Source organism: Periophthalmus magnuspinnatus, chromosome 21 (genome assembly GCF_009829125.3).
Source record: "Periophthalmus magnuspinnatus isolate fPerMag1 chromosome 21, fPerMag1.2.pri, whole genome shotgun sequence".
Classification (NCBI taxonomy): domain Eukaryota; kingdom Metazoa; phylum Chordata; class Actinopteri; order Gobiiformes; family Gobiidae; genus Periophthalmus; species Periophthalmus magnuspinnatus.
Genome location: NC_047146.1, coordinates 12,142,034 through 12,162,514, shown reverse-complemented (window position 1 = coordinate 12,162,514; position 20,481 = coordinate 12,142,034). Strand labels below are relative to the sequence as shown.

The window sequence follows — 20,481 nt, the reverse complement described above, 5'->3', positions numbered from 1 at the left end:
TTGAATTGTACTGCGGTGCATGGCTTTCTGGACAGTCCCTTTTATGAACCATATTAAATTTTTTAGTCCAAGGGGGTGTTATTTCTTTAAGTAGATGGACGTATGTGTCAAATACCGTATTTTAACAATAACAATACAATTACTTTGTAATCCTGATAAGTCTTTCGACGTGACCACACTCTGACCATGACCACTTTGTCACACACCATAGGTGGATAATTGATGTGTCTTGCCCAATGGCACAACAACAGCATGCTCTGATTGGAGCTGGGTGAGATTTCACCTTCGAGTTAAACGCAACCTCTAACCACTGAGAAACTGCAGCAGTCACTAACAATAATTTCATTTCAGCTATCCTTTATGACATTACTTCTGTCCCCCATATGGTAAGCATTCATTTATTTTTTTAACCTCACTGTAATAAGCATCGATCAAATGGAACTCTATGGGAAAGTGTTTTTTTTTTTTTTTTGTCCCTGTTTAGCAGTGATATGATTATGGACGCATTTTCATGCCAATGCCATTGATGCATTGCACTTGATTAGTGTAGTTTTGTTTTGGAGATTCTCTTCAAGTTGTATTTTCTTGTAGGCCCTATGCTTATTTTATTTTATTTTTTTTAAATCAAAATATACTATATCTACATTTCTTTTAATCTGACCAGTAGTGGCAAGTAGAAGAGACCGGTCTTACTATGTAGGCTGCTTCATTGCAGCGCCCACTCGGGACGTATAGGTCCATCTTTCTCTTGTCGGTGTCTAGTGCTTCGCTCAAATCCATAGGCTACTTGTAGTGGCCTATTGAATTGGCTGCTTGCATCACTGTGCGGTGGTGACGTGTGGCGTCTGGGAGCTGTCCCAGGAATCATGGGGCTGAAGCTGCAGCACCGACTCCACGGCCAATGATCACAAGAGAAACCGCGTTCAACTACGGCAGGACCGTCCTGCCCGCGCTGGATTTTACGCACGGATTTAAACCCCTTTAGCGTGTCCCCGGGAAATGGAAACACGATCATTTGGGATGTAAGCTTCACACAGACTTGTTTTCGACCTGCAGTCTGCCTGGGCATCCATGAGAAAAGCCTGAAACTGTGAGTCCTATAGCAATTGGTGTAGCTCGCCAGGTAAGACTAATTTAGCCTTTAACATGCCACGCCATCATTTATTTGATCTGCGTTTAGAGCTCCGTAACAATGACGATTTAATGTCGATCCTTGCTGTTTAAAATTCCTTCAAAAGGTTCATCCCATTGTATTCGATTACTTACAGGCAATATTAGCAGCTCTCCTCAGCCCGTTGAACGTTGGGTAATAGTCCTGTGGTCATGTGCAGAGCAGGAGACTATTGAAGCGGTGAAATGACACTGGACACAGTTAGCGGCCCGTAGCTTGTTACTTGAATGCATATTCACATCAGTCTAACATTAACTTTGTTCTTTTAGCACTCCGTTTGTCCAGACCAATGGCTTCAGACACTTGTTTGCATCAATTGGAATTATTGGTCGATTGGATTTGCATACCCCTGGGAGGAAATTAAAACGGTGCGTTTGGAAAACGGATATAAACAAATAAATCCAAATATCCTTGATGGTGTGGGTTGTCACGACACCAAGTGTTTGCTGATGCCGGGGTCACGTACAGTACACGCCAGTACCTCCCCGCTCCTTTCCGCGGTGCTCTGAGCTGGTGGCCGGACAGGGGCTGATGCTGCGCGGCCAGGGCATGCTGAAGAGCCGCTGCTGCGTCCTGCTTGGTGACCTGAGGGTGCTCCTGCTCGCCCCCATGAGCAGCCAAGCGACGGCAAGCCATGAGCCAGGCGTCACCGTCCCCGACAACAATAACACTTTAACACGGAGCCACCAGCAACAGCCGGCGGGGGACCGAGCCGCCCTGGCCGCAGCGGGAGCCAGTGGACCAGCGGGCGTATGGGTGGACGCCGCGGAGCTGTCAGCGGCCCTGCGCGGTCACAGTAGCTCTTCAGATGACTGCTCGAAGGGCAAACTGGAGGAGAGGTTCTCCCTCACCAGCTACACCGAGAGTGGCTTCAGGACGCCCGTGTGCAGGATCTGCTTCCAGGGGCCTGAGCATGTGAGTAACACTCACCTAAATGTCTTCTTAGAAATCCTGTGGAAAGTGCAAACCTTTTTTCTCAAGGAAATGCAGAGAGTGGCGTGTGTGCTCATTATCAGGGACAGGCATGCTCCTTTTTCATGGGGTCCAAATCCATCCAACCTTAAAATTGTTCCTTTTGAGAAAATAGAAAACTTATTGATTGAAAAGTAGGCCTGTGTGTGTCACTTTCAATTATTAACTCTGAAATATTAACAATTTCATATCCACCAATTCGCAATGTCAAGTGTAACTTGGCCTAGGTCAGATGAGATGGAACAACTAAACTGTTACAGCAGCAACAACTGACCCAGCACCTGAAAACAAAACACTGACCTGCAGTTACCTTTGTCTCAGGTTTGTAATGAACATGCTGTTGGTAGAGTGAGCTTTGGAGGGTTTATCTGGAAATTATAAGTAGACTGTCTAAATGGAATGGTGGAAAGAAAAAACATATTACTATGTGCTCTTGCATTTTCACAAGAATAGGCTACTTCAGTTTGCAGTTGCCTGCATAACACCACCCATAATGAGCAGAATACCAGGTCAGAGAACCCCTCTGCTTTGGTGTTTGTGAAGCCGTACTGCAGCTGGAGAAATCCCACTCGAGTCTGAACTCCGCACTCTGTGTGCAAAAGATAGCTATAGCTACCAGTAGGAGGATAATGAAATACCTTGTCCCCATAGTTGACAAGTGTGGAGGATACACTGAGATGCAGTTACAACTCATTACGGGCAGAAATAGGGTTTCATCTCACACATTACATGCATGAAAAAAAAAATTCAAATAATACTTCTGTCTCTTCCCAACGCCACCTAGATACACTGACAAGAGTTTGCTGAACAGACGGGCAGAGCCTTTAGTTAATCACCCCCCAGCCCACGCCTTTGGGGCTATATTGATCATAATGTGGCACTGCATCAATCAGGACAGGAAAATCTGAGACACGACAGCTAAGATGGGCTGCAATAAAAAATAATAAATTGTTACAGGGAACGCCAGCGCTTAGCAATTTGCAGAGACATTAGTTACACTGTGTGACAGAGTCTTTGAGCACACGTTGGCGAGCACGTCACATCTCGGCGGTTGGTAATGGAGATGAAGGGGATAAGGAAAGTAAACCAGGAGAACTGGTGTGTGGCAAGATAGTATTATATTTTTTTCTAGTGGTTTCCTTTAGTGTAATATCAAACTCGGTTTTGGTACTAAGGAATAGTGTTGATACTCGATACCCATTTTGATACCACAATGATAATACAAAGACTTTTTAGACTTTTCAGGAAATTTTGGTCTTGTTTATGTGATTAGATTTTTGATGTGATTTATGTTACTTTATGATACTGGTTCAAATGAGTGTCTTGTTTCTTTTGTAGTTTTAGTACCAGCTAGTATCAGATTTTCTTACTTTTGACACCCCTTGTTTCCTTTAACATGGTGCATCTGAAGTGTCAATTTTGATCTGTTTTGTTGACAATAATCTAGAAAGTGTTTACTCAGATGCTAAAACATGCCCTATTCTCTATGGAGGTGTTCTCAGTACAGGTGACATAGACTTTCTTTCACCGGTTTCCAATTTTATATCTTAATTTTCAATATCATGCCAGTAATCCAGCCTATACAAACTGTCCTGTTTAAATGAATATGAACAAATATGTTTTTTTAGACAAATGGTGAGCAGGATCTTTGTACACTGGTGATAATTGTCTCATAAAATGTGTAATGGACCAATGAAAGACAGTTCGACAACAGCCTCTGTAAGGACACATCAAAAATCTCATTAAACTATTTTGTGCAGACCAGCCACCCTTTACATTTGCATAAACCTTTATTTTGTATTTTCAATTGTCTTTGGCCTTCCCACACCCCAACATCTCCTATTTTATGGTCGTTACACACCGTTTAGTCTACATCATCAAAGTTTTATCAGCTAATTACGCCAGCCACAATTTAGTGCATGGGTCCACCCTTGATCGCAGAGTAACTAATTATTACTGACATTTATTTGAGAGTGTTGCTATGAGCTGAACGCCTTGGCACTCCACTGTTGTTAGGGCTCTGCTATAGAAAGCGCAGTAAATATCTAGTATACCTATATAGTAAATATGATTTTATATTTTCCTGTTCACTACTGTTGCTTAATTAATCTCTTACTATTCGCTGTAGTTTAGGCTTTGTTTTATTTAGATACAAATCTTTTAAATTTTCGTCCTTCTTTGAGTAATCATTTTTAAAACGACCGTATCCATAGTCTCATTTTAGACTTGGTATTCATGGGCTTCAGGTGTAAAGATTCTATGTAGATTTGATGGCAACAATTATATCTTTTGAATGAGAGTAAGGTCCTCACAAGATCCTTCAAATCAGGAAGGAATCATTTGCCTGAAAGTCATGAATGAATAATTTTAGAACATGTTTAGCCCTAATTTCAGCCTTTATATAGTCTGGGTGGTACTTGGAAAGCAAATATTATCTTGGTTTGAAAAGAGCTACAGTTGTAGATTTATATCATAAGTATAAGTAATAACTAAAAAATGTATCAAGGTTGGTGAAAAGCTGTTTGACTGAGTGAAGAGAATCCATACCCACATCTGTTAATAAGGAATGGGTCTTGCTGGTCTGGGTATAGAAAAAGAAGTAGTTTTTAATAACCTATACACATCGTCCACACACTCTGGTGGTGCATACAAATCACAGCTCAAACTTTGCAGTATTTCCCTTGGCTTCCTCTGCCTCATCAATGCTTTCATGAGAAATTGCATCTTGTCAATAACACTAGATTTTTTTTTTTTATGTCATCCTATCATTACAGAAGCTCCCATCCATCTCCAGGTTCTTTTCCCCTTTGTCTTTGTCCACAGGTTTGGGTCAAGTCCAAATATGGATCAGGCGAGGTGTAAACAGGCCCCATTTCGGTCTGAAAGGAGGGATGATATAGCTGGGGAGAGCTGGCCTACCATGGGACATTAGTTATCCACTCCTCTGCTCTGGCCTCAGGGATGTCACATTGACCAAGAGTGTCGGTATCTGATCTGACAATCCACCTCCAAAACACTTCCATCTCAAGGCTGGCCTGGTAAAGACACAGTGTAGTGGAATACAAATGGAACAGCGAAGCAGAGGAAATAATAGACTTTTATAGCTTGACCCGATCGTTTAAAATGATTACACTCTGATTTAATATGCAGTGAATAGTCCTCTAGTGCTCATATACACATGGTAATAGTTGCTGTAACAATTTAGCAGTCAGGAAATCAACATTTATATTTTGGTGGTCGGCCAATAATAACAAAAATGCAACTATATATGTATTTTATTAGAATGAAATTGTGCTAACATTTCAAACTTGTTTCTGATGCCAATTTTGATTCCAGTCTTTACAATGTAAAGGCACAAGCACAAGATAATAGTTGCATCAATAATATAATAATTATTATTATTATTATTATTAACTCCATAAAACTATCAATCCTTACACAATTAGTATAGTTTTACTTTTGATCAATATCTGGGTATCAATGATTTTATTTTGACAACCGCAAAGTGAAATACACACCTTCGATCATAAGCTTGCCTAGACAGATGATATGACACAACACTGACTCATTTTATGATGCCAATTAACATTAATCTAAAAGACACACAAGCTTACATTTTATTTGACTGTGATCTAAAAAATTAGATTTTTGCTTGGGAGTTTTATTCCATTTTATATATATATATATATATATATATATATATATATATATACAATATATATATAATCAATTCTGCCTAGAAGATGCCTTCCCATTACAAAAGCTATTATTAGGTTATCAAGCTGTTGTCATTAGGAAAATCACACTTTTGATTTTGAGTGATAATTGCTCAGTGCCTATTGTTTCCACTGGGCCTGTTACTATAATTACTATTTTGACATTTGATAAAAGACAGATGAATAATTTCTAAGTTACTAACAGACTTTTTAAATGTGCATTAATTGTGTCTCTTTGCTTTTCAAAAATTACAGGTCATATGTTATTTAAAATTATTAATTTTTTGGGGGAAAAATTTGCTTAGGTGTCTCAGGTTTATAGTATCATAAGATTTTGATCCTTATTTTCTGCAAGAGTAAATCACACTTCAAAAATTGTATTGTACACGAGGCCTAGAATTAAACTTGACTTAAAGAAAAACTTTCCTGTCTGTGGCAGCATACTGTACAGTTACACAGCAATCATTGACACTGGAGTATAAAAAGCCCTTTTACCCAAAGTGTCATGGAGGATTATGAAGTGCCCTTTGGGGCCTCTGCTGCCACTGTCCCAGCATCACTGAGAGGAAATGTAGTGTTTTCTCCCTAAATCATGGCACAGATAATGCACTCGTACACTGCGTTTGTCTGCACCACAATGAGAAGCCTTCAGGGGCCAGCTAAGCACCATTTTTCCTCTCTGGCTCTGCTGTGTCTATTTTGTACTTGGTGATGTCTTATCAGCTGTTTGTGCATATAAACAAGTTATATAACATAATATATACGGTATGGTACTGGAAAGCTGTAAAATGATATCTCAGTCTGTATGTTTTGAGTTGAATTGGATATTTACTAACTAGAATATTATGCAACCACAAATGTTGTATATCTGCTGAAGAGACATAGCAGCACTGGAGAAAATTGAGATTTGAGTGTGTGGAAAGGACAGATTAATTGCAATCAAATTGAAATAGCACTAATCATTATTAGCAAAGAAAATGATAAAAGTTACAAAAAATCTTCTGAAAACAACAGTCCTATCTATTATGTAAAAATCCTTGCTCAAATTTGAATCTTCTCTGACGTTGATTCTCCTGGACTAGTTTAAAATGTAAGCTCTTAAAGGGATCTTGAGTTTAAACCATACATTGCTAATTAAATTACAATGCTTGTCAAAAATAATCAATTATAGAGGTAGAAATGATAATTTGGACATAAGAACAGGATGCCAATTTTGGAGCTACCTAAAAGAGATGGGATTTATGGATGTATTGTGAAAGACGGGGTTAGATGGAGAAGACACAGTGAGACGATGTCGGAATGTCATGGTACTGCTACAAATGTGTATAAAATGATTATAGGTAAATCAATTAAGTCAGTGATTGCTTATTATCCCCTCTAACCCCTTTAAATGGCTCTGAAGTGCATACTCTGTGTAATGATGTGTGCAATAATCCTGGTATATATAGTAGCATTAAAAATGAAACGCCTGTGGCCAAGCCTATTATTGGTTGGGGCCATTGTAAAAATTGGAGTTACTATGGAAGCTGCTTTATAATCCCGCAATCTCCCTGTTCCATGTGAGTTGATAGAGTTCACTGCTATTGATCCCTGGCCCCAACCAATTGCTAAATCTAATTTCCTGTGGTGGAAAGCTACTATACTTACTCTATTTCTTTAAATACCTTTACATAGGGAAAAAAATCTGACAAGCACTGTGATTGCTATTAGACTTGTAATTTATGTTTTAAAAATAGGATTCTGTGAAGTGAAAAATTGCCTACATTTCAGGACATGTATTTAGTCTAAAGCAGGATTATGCACTAAAACAGGATATCAGCAAGTAAAAGTAGAAGTGCATGCAGCATGAGTAGTAGTAACAGTACCCAACAGACAAAGTACAAGGACTGCACTATACAGTTACAGTAGTAGGCTATAGATTTAACAGTGGTCTTTCCAATACTGCTCAAGAAATAATGTAGTTGATATATAACATTTTAGCACTGCTGCAACTTGAATAAAAATTTTGAGTTCTCTTTCCGCCTCAGCTAATTGCATTTTACATTTATAAAACTCCTGGCGCTGTGAATCTGTGCCGCCACATGCTCTCAGAATGCCTGTCATCAGACCCCGACACAATAGAGCTCATTGTTCCTTTGTGTGGCGGTAATGATCATGGCTGTTTGATCAAAAAGACATTTACTTATCACTCCCTGTATCCGTGGGCTTTGATATGGAGCACTCTGGTAACCGCGGTGATCTCTTAGCTGCGATGGGACTAGTCACAGCGAGTGCTCCCACTGGACACACAGCACAAGTGTCATGGTGCCTGTGCCAACCCACGCCCACCCCATCCATCTGCATACAGCCCATTTTGTCCCCCATACGCCCGCTTTTCCATTCTTCCTCTCTGGGCTCCATCTGTCAGGCATGCCGGCACAATAATGCCACAGTGAAAGTAATCTAGGCACTCGCCGCGCTTTGGATTTCTCATTACAATATGGATGGCATGTTGGAGGTTGACGGGGGAGAGGGGATATTGAATAGACAGGTAACAATGGCTAACTTGGAGTGACTGAGAGAGCTGGTTCTTCTGTCCAGGGGCTTAGCTAATTTACTTTTCATTCAATACAGCCTAGCGCTCAGTCCCTTTAGATGAAGAGACATCTATAGAAAGAGAGCACGCTTTGAATTTGTTAAGATTCTACTTTTGCTCAAACCACAGCCGCAAACTCGCAGGGATTGTCTTGTCTGCATTTTGATTATCCTTTGATACTTAGAGAAATCTGATTGAATGATTTTAAAGTTTTTTGTGAATGGAAATAAGTCCCTCATTTGTCCAGCGCATTGCTTTGTAAGGTAAAAATCTCATTTGAGTTTACTTTAAGGCCATGGTGATCTGAACAAGAACATTTTTAAAGTTGGGTTGAATGAAAGCATTTTTATTCTCTTTAAGAGAACGGCGACAGGATATTATGTTCACAATGCACTGAAAAGCGTCATCCTCTTGTGGAGATGTCTGTGAAGGCCATTCAAGTTCAGCCAACATATCTGAATGTTAAATCCATCTGTGGGATTTTAAGAGGTTCATGACATGATAAGCACATTATCTGCCAAAACAGAGAGGATCCTGTTAAAAGTGACTTTTAATTCAGGGTTCAGTCAGGGTTTGTGCCTGCTTTGAACATGAGGACACTGGTCTCGGGGTGTACCTAGTAAAGTGGACAGTGAATTTATGTTGAAAAATGCATGATTTTAAACCCATTAATCAAAATTACATCCATATTAAATGAATGGAAAACCACCCAAGCCTATTTGTTTTATAAATAAAATTATTTGATAAACTGCCACATGTGTTTTGCTATATTAATTTCCACAAAGTAGTTCATTGGCTGAGTCAGTCCTCAGAAGTAATCAAGGCGTCTCACCTGACAGCTCAGCGCCTGACAAAGCTTTGGTTTCAAATCCGAGCTGGTATTTGCTAGTTGTGTGTATATATTATTCTTGCAGTGTGCTCTCTGTATGCTTAGAGAGTAAATGTATTTTCGCACTTGACAGCACATGCAAAGCTCTCAGAAAATCAATAAGCTAGCACGAAAGGAACAGCCACAAAAATGATATGCATGTTGTAACCCACAATACAATGCATGTCAAATTGGTTTTCAGCGGGGGGTGAGAAGTTGAGAGAATTGGCAGTAATTGCTCTAGGCACCTGTTTTTGCACTAGTGTTTGTGCTTTTGTCAAAACTGTGGGCATAAGCAGGCATTATGGAGGCAGTCCTATAGCAGCACAGCACATTGTAATTCAAGCAAGATACAAAAACAAAAATAGGACAGTTTTTGTGAGTTTGTTGCTTTGGGACAAGGCTAACACTGAGTGGTTGTGACTCTGCCTCTTGCCCGTAGGGGGAGCTCCTGAGCCCATGCCGCTGCAGTGGGTCTGTCCGCTGTACTCACCAGCCCTGCCTCATCAAATGGATCAGTGAGAGAGGATCGTGGGCGTGTGAGCTGTGCTACTACAAGTATCAGGTCATTGCCATCAGCACCAAGAACCCACTCCAGGTAAGGCTACCACAAGTGACATCTCCAGACGCATTGCCAGAACAATTAGAGTGTGAGTGGGGATTATGAGTCATGGTACATCTGGACTTTTTTTTTTTTTTTTAAAACAAAAAAGCATACAAGAACTTTATATGTCATTTTACTGTCATCTCCTTTAGTGTAAATGTAATACAAAGTTTGACCTATCAACTAACTGTGCTGTACTCTTGTGTGCTGTGCCTGAGGAGAATAGGCTTTGAACAACCAGTGGTGACCTTTGGACATCGTTACATGCTAAATTGTTCTAGTATTAAATATGTAGTTTAACTTTTTTCTCGTCATTCTTATTATTATGTTAAACAGCAAGTCTCCTCAAATACAGCTTGCACACTCTCCTCCTTTGATGATGAATAAAGAAAAATATTCCATTGGTGCTATTATTTTAGACACCTATAATTTAAAAATGTTAGCTTTTTATTGTCAGAAGTACAAATAAGTTAAGCTAAATTCCTTATTAGAGTTTTATTTTTATTCTGTGGATTGATTAAATACTGTTGTGTGAATAAACCTTTTGATTGTGGCCTCTATAACAAGCTCTCTGTTCTATGTTGAAGTATGTTTAAGATCAGCCTGACTAACTTTGAATGTAAATAATTAAATGGCACTTTTCAAATAAAGATTATTACCATTGATTGTGGCATATACACCACTGGTGCCAAATTAAATAGGCTCTAATAGTACATGGCAGCAAACCCTAATAGCCAAGATACTAAATTAAAATTCACAACATGGTTCAGAAAAGAAAAAAATTATAGAAGTTTCTCACTGATTCTATTGTTTTTTTGGTTTTTTTTTTCATTTAGTGGCAAGCCATCTCCCTGACAGTGATAGAGAAAGTGCAGATCGCAGCAGCCATCTTGGGGTCCTTGTTCCTCATGGCTAGTATCTCGTGGTTGGTGTGGTCATCGTTCAGTCCGTCGGCACGCTGGCAACGGCAGGACCTGCTGTTCCAGATCTGCTACGGCATGTACGGCTTCATGGATGTAGTCTGCATCGGTAAGACTGGACTTTTTACCTATTGACTGTGACAAAGAATTCAAACCAGTACAATGCATTTTGAAGTCTTACCTACTAATAATCAATAGAATCAATAGAACAAAAACATCCCATCTTCAACATGTAGTATTTATGGCAAACACATTTTCTACTGAACATAATACTATGCTATGATCTGACCAAAAGAGGGGTAAATAATTGATTACATGTCACACTTTAATTTAACATCAAGTGAAATTTCTTTGTAACTGTGAACAAATCTGTATTACAATTGTTATCAGTAAATTCAGCATTATGCACGTTTATGTCGTAGCTGACTGCATAGATAAGCGGGCTAATGTTTATGACAAATCTTACACATATAACTTTTAAGATCATTCTGGTAAATGGTGAATTAAGAGCTCAAATGCAACAGTTTTCTATATAATCTCTCTCTATCTCTTTCTTTAAAAAAAACACATTGCTCAGCTGAACCTTGCACAGCCCATTGACTTGAGAAAAACAATGGGTGGTGAGTGGAGTTTTTTGTGGACTCTGATGTGTGTGGTCTCTGAGCTTTGAGCAGGCAGCCCTCTTCTGGAACCGGGGCCCTGCAGACTTTTGGTGAAGGCATCTCACATTAGGAAAGCAGTGACTGTCATGGCAGCAGACAGGAGGGTGAGCATGCCCGGTGCAGTTGTTCGGATTGGCTGTGGAGTCTTTTGCTCCGCACTTTACACAGATTAACTTGTCACCTCGCAGACATTTAAGAGCAAAGGCCGGACGTCCACTTATCTGAAAACAAGGTTGGAGAGGGGCACTGAAGTGAAGACAGTGTTTTTTGCTGCCAATAGGAAAGATGACTCATTTCATTCAGTGTTGGTGTAGACTCATTTATCACCCAATAGCTCAAGCATAACATTGTGAATCTGACAGGTGAGGTGAATAACACATAATATCACTACATTATCACCTGTTAGTAAGGGTACATTTTGCATTTGTCGAGTGATGTTATTTTAATCTTAAACTAGGTCTTCACTATATGAGAAACAAATATTTTTAATTACTATGTTTAATATTGCGAACATACATTTGTGATAATATTTTTTCACACACTACGTTCAAATAAATTAATGCAAACTCCCTAATTTACAAATCAGATCAAACCAAATGTTGAGACCAAAACAAGGCTAAATTAGGATTTCTTTTGGGGGTTAAAATCTTAATTTCTTTTTACATTTGAAGTATGAAGAATTTGAAGAACAATAAAAAAAATGTTTTTTAAAAACAGGCTAATATTGTAGTAACTAATTTTGTATATATATATATTATGTAATATAGTACTATAAGAAACCTAAATAATCTGAGTGAGGGTGTGTACTGTCCAGGCTCTCAGTATTGGAGGAAATGTTCCTAATAATGTGGCAGGGAGCGTATGGTCATGCATAAAACCATAAGCCATTGAAACATACTGAGTTTATTGAGTCTGACTTGACCTTTGCATCTTTGAACAGGCTGCATATTGAGGATATAGAAGTGGAACTGAGCTTAATATTTTGAAAAGGTCAGCCCTGGGACTGTCACAATGTCTGCTTGATTCCTGACCCCTCTGGTACACCTGATCCGTGACCATTTTATCGTTCCAAAGAATACAGTTTTGATGCCTTATATTGCTATAAGTAATCCTTGGATATTTTCAAACTTGATTATATGAAACGTTATATTCTGTATTTCTTATGTTGTAATATTGTTACATACCCACATTCTAATATTAGGCCTACTTGTAGTTGAATGTGCCTTATGAATATTTTATTTTTCAAAGTTCATTGCTCTTGGATCAATATGTAATTTTAAACTGTGATAAGATGCTATTGAATTTCTTCAGGAGGCTAATTAAGTCCCCTTCTTGACCCCAATCTATGACTGATATGACTGATGAGCTTGTGACATGGACGTCATCTGGGCGAATCAGCCACTGTAATTACCCCTGTGCTTTGTCATTATTCTTTGTTGATAGATTATTTGTCAAAATATTTTTAAAGCAGTATGCGTTTTACACAGTCAAGGTTTAAAACATATACTGCTTTATGATGATGAAAGTCTTGACACCAGTGTCATATTGACACTGACAGGTATCTTTGAAATCGTGCCTCTGTATTTAACACAACAAACATATTCTGGATTCTCACCCCTAAGCTTAGATTTTCTTTCACTCAGTTATCTTAGGGTGAGGCGTTATACAGAATCAGACAATTTGAAATGATTCAGGTTTTTATAGCAGCAAAGACCTTACAGCAGTAAGGTTGATGTGCATTTCTTGAACCTTTTAGTCATGTCTAAATAAAGTCCAAGTCTAAATAAACTGTGAGGATTGTCCCAAACTTGGTCAATGACAACACACAGAAAGTAAACAGGAAATACTGACTGACTTCCTGTTACCACTGGCTTACTAACTGTTGCTCTCCTCTGCAGCACTGATTGTACACGAGGGCCCTTCAGTTTTCCGTATCTTCCACCGGTGGCAGGCTGTGAACCAGCAGTGGAAGGTGCTGAACTATGACAAGTCTCTGGACAGTGAGGAGCTGAAGGAGGTGACTGTAGACAGGACTCAGCCCAGACAGGCTGGCTTTCAGACTGGGGTGGGCGTGTCCCACTCCACCTCCTCGCTCATGGTGGTGGCCTCTACAGCCGCGGGCTCCACCTCCACCACAGTGGTCACGGCTGGGGCAGGACTTGAAGCACACACTGACACCACCAATGGCAGTGTGGTCCCTGAGCACTGTCCTTACAGCATTCTCCATCTCCTCAGCCATCTGCGACAGACAGAGCCCCGCAGCAGCCAGCCCAGCCACAGCACACGGGAGCTGGTCATGAGGGTCACCACAGTGTGAGGGGACATTTACAAATCAGCCACATGCTCCCAATGGACTGCTTTGGATCAGTACATGTCTTGTTTGTTCACATTGCATCTCTGATGTCCTTACATGGATTGAATAAAAGTCAAAGTTGTTTGATTTGCAGATGTGATCTGAATGGGTTTTGTTTGGGAATTAACAAAAACATAGATTTTTGTTTGAAATGGGGCTGTAGATTTATCAAAATTAAGTTGAAATCACAATTGGAATGGTCACAATTGGCAAGAAGCAAAACTTAACATTTTTATGAGAAATGATTTGCTCCGCAGATAACTAAACATCCTATCACAAAGGACTCTGTCTGATCTGAAAACTCACAACCAAAACCAGTGAGAGTACAGGGCACACACCCACCCTTTAATTGCAAGCATTAACAGAAAAAATATCAAAATATCTTCAGTTAATTGACTGCCACTGTTTTCCACCCCCCAAAAGTCCTGTTTCCTCTTTGGAGTGAGCGTCTGTCTATTAGCCCCTGGTCCATGTTCATCTTTAACTCACAAAGCCAATGATCTATCCTCTCTCCCTGCCTCCCATTCAATTTTTGAGATGCCTCTGCAACTCTTGCTTCTTGAAAGATCAGTTTTATCCCAAAGGGTATTCAAGCTCAGATGTTGGAGGAGGAAGAAAAGAAGATTTTGGTGGAGACTCATTTATGCCAAGCCCTTTTTACCAGCTCCATGTTGTGCAGGGGTGTAGCATTAAGTCAGAGCGCCGCAGTTGTTCATTTGGACGCACTTGCTTAAAATCATTCCAGAATCCAATTATCTAATATTATGCGTTACAAGCATAAGTCAAACCCAATCCCAGTGTGAAAACAAGTGGATGCCTTTAAGCTTTTTTCTCTTAACATAAAAATACATCAAGTATAAATGATGTTCATGCTGATTTTAAAGCAATAGCCCTGCACAGCAACATGAGAGCGGTTCTTGTTCTTGTTGTTTTAATGGGAAGAAATGCAGTAATTCGTAATGGTTTTGACTTTGCAACTCAGCTTTTTGTCATATTAACTATACAGGCATACAGTATCTGCTCATGAACTTGAATTATTAAAGCCATGAAATGCTGATATCAATAGGAGGTACAGAGGGAACCCACCAGGAACTGTAAAGGTTATTGGGAGTTCACAGCACGCGCCCGTCTTCTGTCTTCACACCTTGTCTCTTTGAATCCTCTGCCGCTGTCGTGTAGACCTGGCTTTGATAAATCTGAAATCTCAGCACACTGTGGAGAAATATAACACTGACAGGCATATATTATCCTGTTCTTTTGACATAAGTGGTGATGTATGGGAAAGATTATGTTTCAGGAAATACACTTACTTGCACAAGGTTAAACAAATTCAGTACAAATTTTATACAATTGTTTAACTTTTACTAGAATAAGTTGGTTTGGGATGTGTGAAGTGAATAAGTTAACTGGTCATTTAAAACTACTGATTAACAATCAAGCAAGACTAGCAACAACCATGATACTAACTACTGTATGGATGCACTGATACTGATACTGTTTTTAGTTATTGACTCCAATCCAAGAAAATGTACTGTTAAATACAATATAACAATGTTTAAACTTTATTTTCACAGTGTTGTTCTATAGTGAGTTTAAGGATAAGTAACTGTTATGTAACATGAAAATCAATCATTACTAGGCTACTTTAAGGAAAGATACATCTAACCCCAGTCTCTGAATTGGTGCATTGATTTCAATAAGATCCTCTGTAAAAACTGTAAAAACAACCATTTTGGAAGGTCCATATTGACTGGACTACTTAAATCTTGCTACTGTTGGGGGAGCAAATAGGCTATGACATAATGCAGGAGGATCTGTAAGAGGCCGGTGCAGAGAGATCTGGATGACAGCTGGATGACCTGATCTCTGGACACAGAATCTAGCTCTGGGGACATGGAAAATCATCTGGCTGGGGGGAAAGGCACCTGTGTTTGTGTGGGAGGTTGGCCTCTGGATTCCAACTCCTGGAGACTTCACAAGGCTTTGCTCGTGAGGAGAGGTAGCTAGCTGGTGTGGGCTTGCATATTGCCCGACAGCTCAGCCCGCCACATATTCAACAGAGTTCACCCCAGTGTATGTATGGTTGGGTCCCTGTGGCTTCAGATCGGGGACACCATTGTGTCAGCCGAACAGCAGTGCAGTGTACCTGGCCTTCTTGGACTCCCTAGGAGGGGTACCGGACAGTGCACCGACCGGGGACTCCATTGTTCCACTGAGCGACTTCAATGCCCATCTGTGGGGGACCTTCAACTCACATCCCAAGGATGTGTGGCTGCTCATAGCTGTGGTCGTAAGGTTTATGGTGCCTGTTGTGATGGCAATCCCCAAACCCGGTGGTTTACACCAGAGGTAAGGCATGCTGTCAAGCAGAAGAAGGAGTACTATCGAGCCTTGTTGGCTTGTGGGACTCCCGAAGCAGCTGACAGGTACTGTCAGCTGTTTGCAGGAGCCAAGCGTTCATGAGTTCAGGGGAGAGAAGTTCGGGGAGGCCATGGAGGAGGACTATTGGAGTGCTTCAGCAACACTATTTACACTGGAGAGCTGCTGACCTCAACTGGGGACATTATCGAACAGTGGAAGGAATATTTTGAGGATCTCCTCAATCCCACCATCATGTCCTCTGAGGAAGAAGCAGAGGCTGGGGACTCGTCCATCACCCGGGCTGAGCTGGACTAGCTCTATATCTTCTATCGGGTTCTTGAGAGCTTATGGGCATTTGCTGAACCAGTTTCATGTGCTTTGTGGATCGGTGGAAGGCATTCAATCGTATCTATTGCAGCGTCCTTTGGAGGGTGCTCCGGTAATATATGGCCCTTTATTAAGGCCTGTCTTGTCCCTGTATGACTAGAGCAGGAGCTGTGTCGCATTGCTGACAGTAAGCCAAACCTGCTGATGTTGCCTTAATGGCCCCATGTTGTAGGACCTACAACCTGCGCTGGTGCTGTTTGCAGCCAGATGTGGAATGGCTAGAATGAGAATCAGCTCCTCCAAATCTGAGGTCATGGTGTGTGGGCAGAGAATCCCTGCCTTAACTGGAAGAGTACAAGTATCTCAGGGTCTTGTTCACAGGATGGCGTATTGGATTGACAGGTGGATTGGTGCAGCGTCTGCAATGATGCAGTCTCTGTATCGGACTGTTGTGGTAAAGAAGTCCGGTCAGTCTACATTCCTACCTCACCCATGGTCATGAGCTTTGGGTAATGATTGAAAGGTCGCAGATACAAATAGCAGAAAAGAGTTTCCTCTGCTGGGTGCGCACGAAGTGATAGGGTGAGGAGCTTAGTCAAATGGGAGGAGCTCCGAGTAGAGCCACTGCTCCTACACATTGAGAGGAGATAGCTGAGGGAGCTTGCAAATCTGTTCCTAATGTCTCCTGGATGCCTCCCAGGGAGATGTTCCAGGCATGTCCCACCAGGAGATTCCATGGAAGACCCAGGACACGCTGGGAATGTGTGTATGTATGTGTATGTGTATGTGTATGTGTATGTGTATGTGTATGTGTATGTGTATATATATATATATATATATATATATATATATAATATATAAAATGACTAAATTTTTAATTTTTTTTATTTTAGAGTTTTTGCTTTCCCATTCTGTAACATATTATGTGCTGTGCTTTCATCTGTTTCATCTGCAAAACATCGACCCAGAAAGGTTTTTGCAGACTGTATAGAACTGCAAACCTTTGAAACTTGGATAAATTGCAAACAGCTAATGTGCTATTCAAGCAGGTCATCTGAAGTCTGAGTCACATGGCCAAAAAGCACAGCATTCTCTCAGCGACTTCTGTTAAAATGAGACAGCAGCATTTGGACGGCCTGGTCGCTTTTGGTAATGTATGACAAAATTACACCCATTACACAGAAGCATTACTGACCAGAGAGGATGATGCTTATGATAGTAATGATAAAATGTGCAAAGTTGAATGGTTTGAATACCAGCATGTGTTGTGAAATTGTGTGTAAAATCAAAGCTGGACTAGGACTGAAGGTGGTTTGTTTATTTATTTGGGATCTTATTATACTTGAGTGAAATACCTTCATCTTCAGAGTGAGGCCATTTATCTTGATTCGTCACTTTTCATAGCTGACATTTAACATGGCTGAGATCAGCCATGTCCTAGACAGGCCATGTTAAATGTCAGCTATGAAAAGAAAATGTGCTGGTTCTTTTGGAGCGATTTGAATCACAGCCTGTTTGCCTTGTGTTTATGTTTTTGACCATTTACAGGTACACTATGTAACTTTTCTGAAGGAGGACCTGCTTGTTTCCACAGGTATTGGTACCAATTTGTACTGGTATTGCTTTGCCTGGTACGTTATACAGTATAACATTAAACTTATCCTTCTTCATGACTAGGTAATAACATCTCCACAAGTAGGTGGAGGACCCTCCACCAGAAAAGTTACATAGTGCACCTTTAATATACTCACAGACCATTTTTTAACTGAAAGGTTGGCAGTTCCAGGCACTGCCCTGTCATAGTGCATACTGTTGGAACCATTTGGCAACCATGCAGTCAACCCGTGGGTAGCTGATACGTAAAGTGCCTTTGATTGTCCAAAAATTAACCCATTATCACATTATCATTCTGATTTTCCCCCCACTTGGTTCTGACATTTGAGTTACAATCCAATCCGATCATTTAAATGGTTGTATTTTGTGTACCATTTCTCATTTCTGTCTCTTTTTACAGAGAATATTTGCAGCAAGCACATTTAAACCAACCCCTGGAGGACAAATCTCACGTAGCTGCCTCCAACTTAATCGCTCTCTTGCTCACTCAGCACGTCCTCGGAAACGCTCTTCCAGCCCCCCAGCTACTGGTCCAGCCCACATTTGGGTGCTCCATAAACAGACCCAGTAGGTCAGTCAATGTGAGAGTGCTATTGGTGTGTTTCTTCTAATTGAACCCCTGAAGAGGCTGAGGTTTGAATGCCAGTGAACAGCCTGAGCAGCAGTGTACACTGCGACACAAAATGTCAAGACTCCAGCATGCGCCCTCATTAAAATGCAGCTCCTAAACTAGGGCATTTACCTGCAAGTGGCTAATCCCAAACACTACTGTCCCCTATGCCCACTAGTGCAAAGGCTGTTTGGCTTTTGATGGTCCTTTATATTGCAGTGAATAAATCTAATAGTTATACAAGTGGTGGAATCGAAACAATTGTTTTCTAAAACTGGGGGTAAAAAGCATGTCTCAAAACTAAGTTGCCAACCATTTAATTTATGTTGAAAAGTATTAATGTACTTGTCACGGCATGCCAAGCTTGCATGCAGATTTCATCATATTGCTCATTTTGGCAAAACAAAATCCAGGAGGTCTATTCAGAATGCTACTATGTGCAAAGGTAAGATAGCACATGTAATATTTAACCACTTACACACAATGGTGATGTAAGGCCCAGGGCGTTTAGCTGGGCTCAGAGGAGTCTAAGACTAAAGGTATAGTCTGTAATAGTGATGAATGATTCTAGTAGTCCTAAGGGGACAAAGCACACTTTTTTTTGCAACTTGTACCATCATTAGTTTCCGATTATAAAGTCATAGGGATATATTCAAACAATTTCAGAGCCATTATTCCCTCATTTAAATTTCACTCCAATCACTTAAATACTTTTACTTTTCCACATTGTTGAAAAAGGAGATGGCATGTGTGAATGGAGACAGGGCTTCAAGTAGGATGGTGATATTTGGCTTGATCTACTCTATCTTAAGCTGTCAGCCATTCCTTCAGTGTCTTACATAATATTTTCACTAAGGCATATCGGCTTATGTCGTTAAATAGTAAAGATAAATGAAGCAGAGCGTTCCAATCAGCACATCGCATAGTGACCTTATACTGAGAGAAAACGTCCTGGCCTCTGATTTACCCAGCTCTGAATAAAAGCACAGAGGCGTGAAGAGGCAGCTGGGTCATCAGTAATCATCTACCTGCAGCACCTTTAAAACTATGTCCTTCAAGGGCTCATAGCACAAAGGAAAAGCTTGTTCAACAAAATGATAGTCGTGACTTGAGCCATGATGGTATCAAATTGGAATGACTTTAGCAAAGGTAGTATGTTTGTGTAATATTACAAACTAAATGTTGTCTAGTTTTTACCATATCATGCAACCAAGAAAGGAATGGCATAGTAGTTTTAACAACATCTGGTGGTAACATTGCAAATTGCACATTTCTGTCGAGGAAGAACATATTGAAGTGTAAACTGTAGCGTTACCCCACCACCACAACACAGTGTACTGACTGTCACTAACATCCCTAGACTACTGTATGTGATTGGATGGATTCCAACATGGCTGATTAAGCAAAACTGAAGATATACACAATGTGGTCATTATAAGTTGATAATAATTTTATCAGTCACAGCCAAGGGGTGAATTCAACAGGAACAATCAGAACAATCACATCGGGTACATTTAAACGTGCCATTAAATTGCCTGACTAAATTTCATGCAGACGGATGGCAGTTAAAATTAATTTAGTTAATATATGGCTATGTTTGCATATTTTTGTTACATTTCTGATATCCAGGTTCTAGTCAATAATATGGGTTCAACAGTTGTAGGTTATGGTTTTGGATGCCCCATTATGTAGTCTATATGCAGTTAGAAAATTGGCTATTGTCCCCTA

At 40.3% G+C, this 20,481-nt stretch overlaps 1 protein-coding gene across 3 annotated transcripts; it reads left to right on the top strand.

Moving 5' to 3' along the window:
• The first annotated feature begins 899 nt into the window (after positions 1 to 899).
• On the top strand, positions 900 to 13,901 carry marchf4b (membrane associated ring-CH-type finger 4b). Of its 3 annotated transcripts, none has more exons than XM_033986866.2 (5): positions 900 to 1,123; positions 1,441 to 2,086; positions 9,745 to 9,900; positions 10,743 to 10,935; positions 13,387 to 13,901. In XM_033986866.2, exons 2-5 carry the CDS (start codon positions 1,703 to 1,705, stop codon positions 13,803 to 13,805), a joined length of 1,152 nt encoding a protein of 383 aa, XP_033842757.1. In that variant the 5' UTR covers positions 900 to 1,123; positions 1,441 to 1,702; the 3' UTR covers positions 13,806 to 13,901. The 3 variants fall into 3 exon arrangements, with proteins under 3 accessions (XP_033842757.1, XP_055086736.1, XP_033842759.1); XM_055230761.1 differs by having other exon boundaries at positions 906 to 1,022; positions 13,387 to 13,895; XM_033986868.2 differs by having other exon boundaries at positions 906 to 1,090; positions 13,387 to 13,895.
• The last annotated feature ends 6,580 nt before the right edge of the window (positions 13,902 to 20,481 follow it).

Excerpts from the sequence above, each read along its gene's own strand:
- marchf4b (XM_033986866.2), top strand. The coding sequence starts at position 1,703 with ATGCTGCGCGGCCAGGGCATGCTGAAGAGCCGCTGCTGCGTCCTGCTT. Across the intron at positions 2,087-9,744 it reads GCTTCCAGGGGCCTGAGCAT|GGGGAGCTCCTGAGCCCATG; the intron begins GTGAGTAACACT and ends TCTTGCCCGTAG. Across the intron at positions 10,936-13,386 it reads CATGGATGTAGTCTGCATCG|CACTGATTGTACACGAGGGC; the intron begins GTAAGACTGGAC and ends TCTCCTCTGCAG.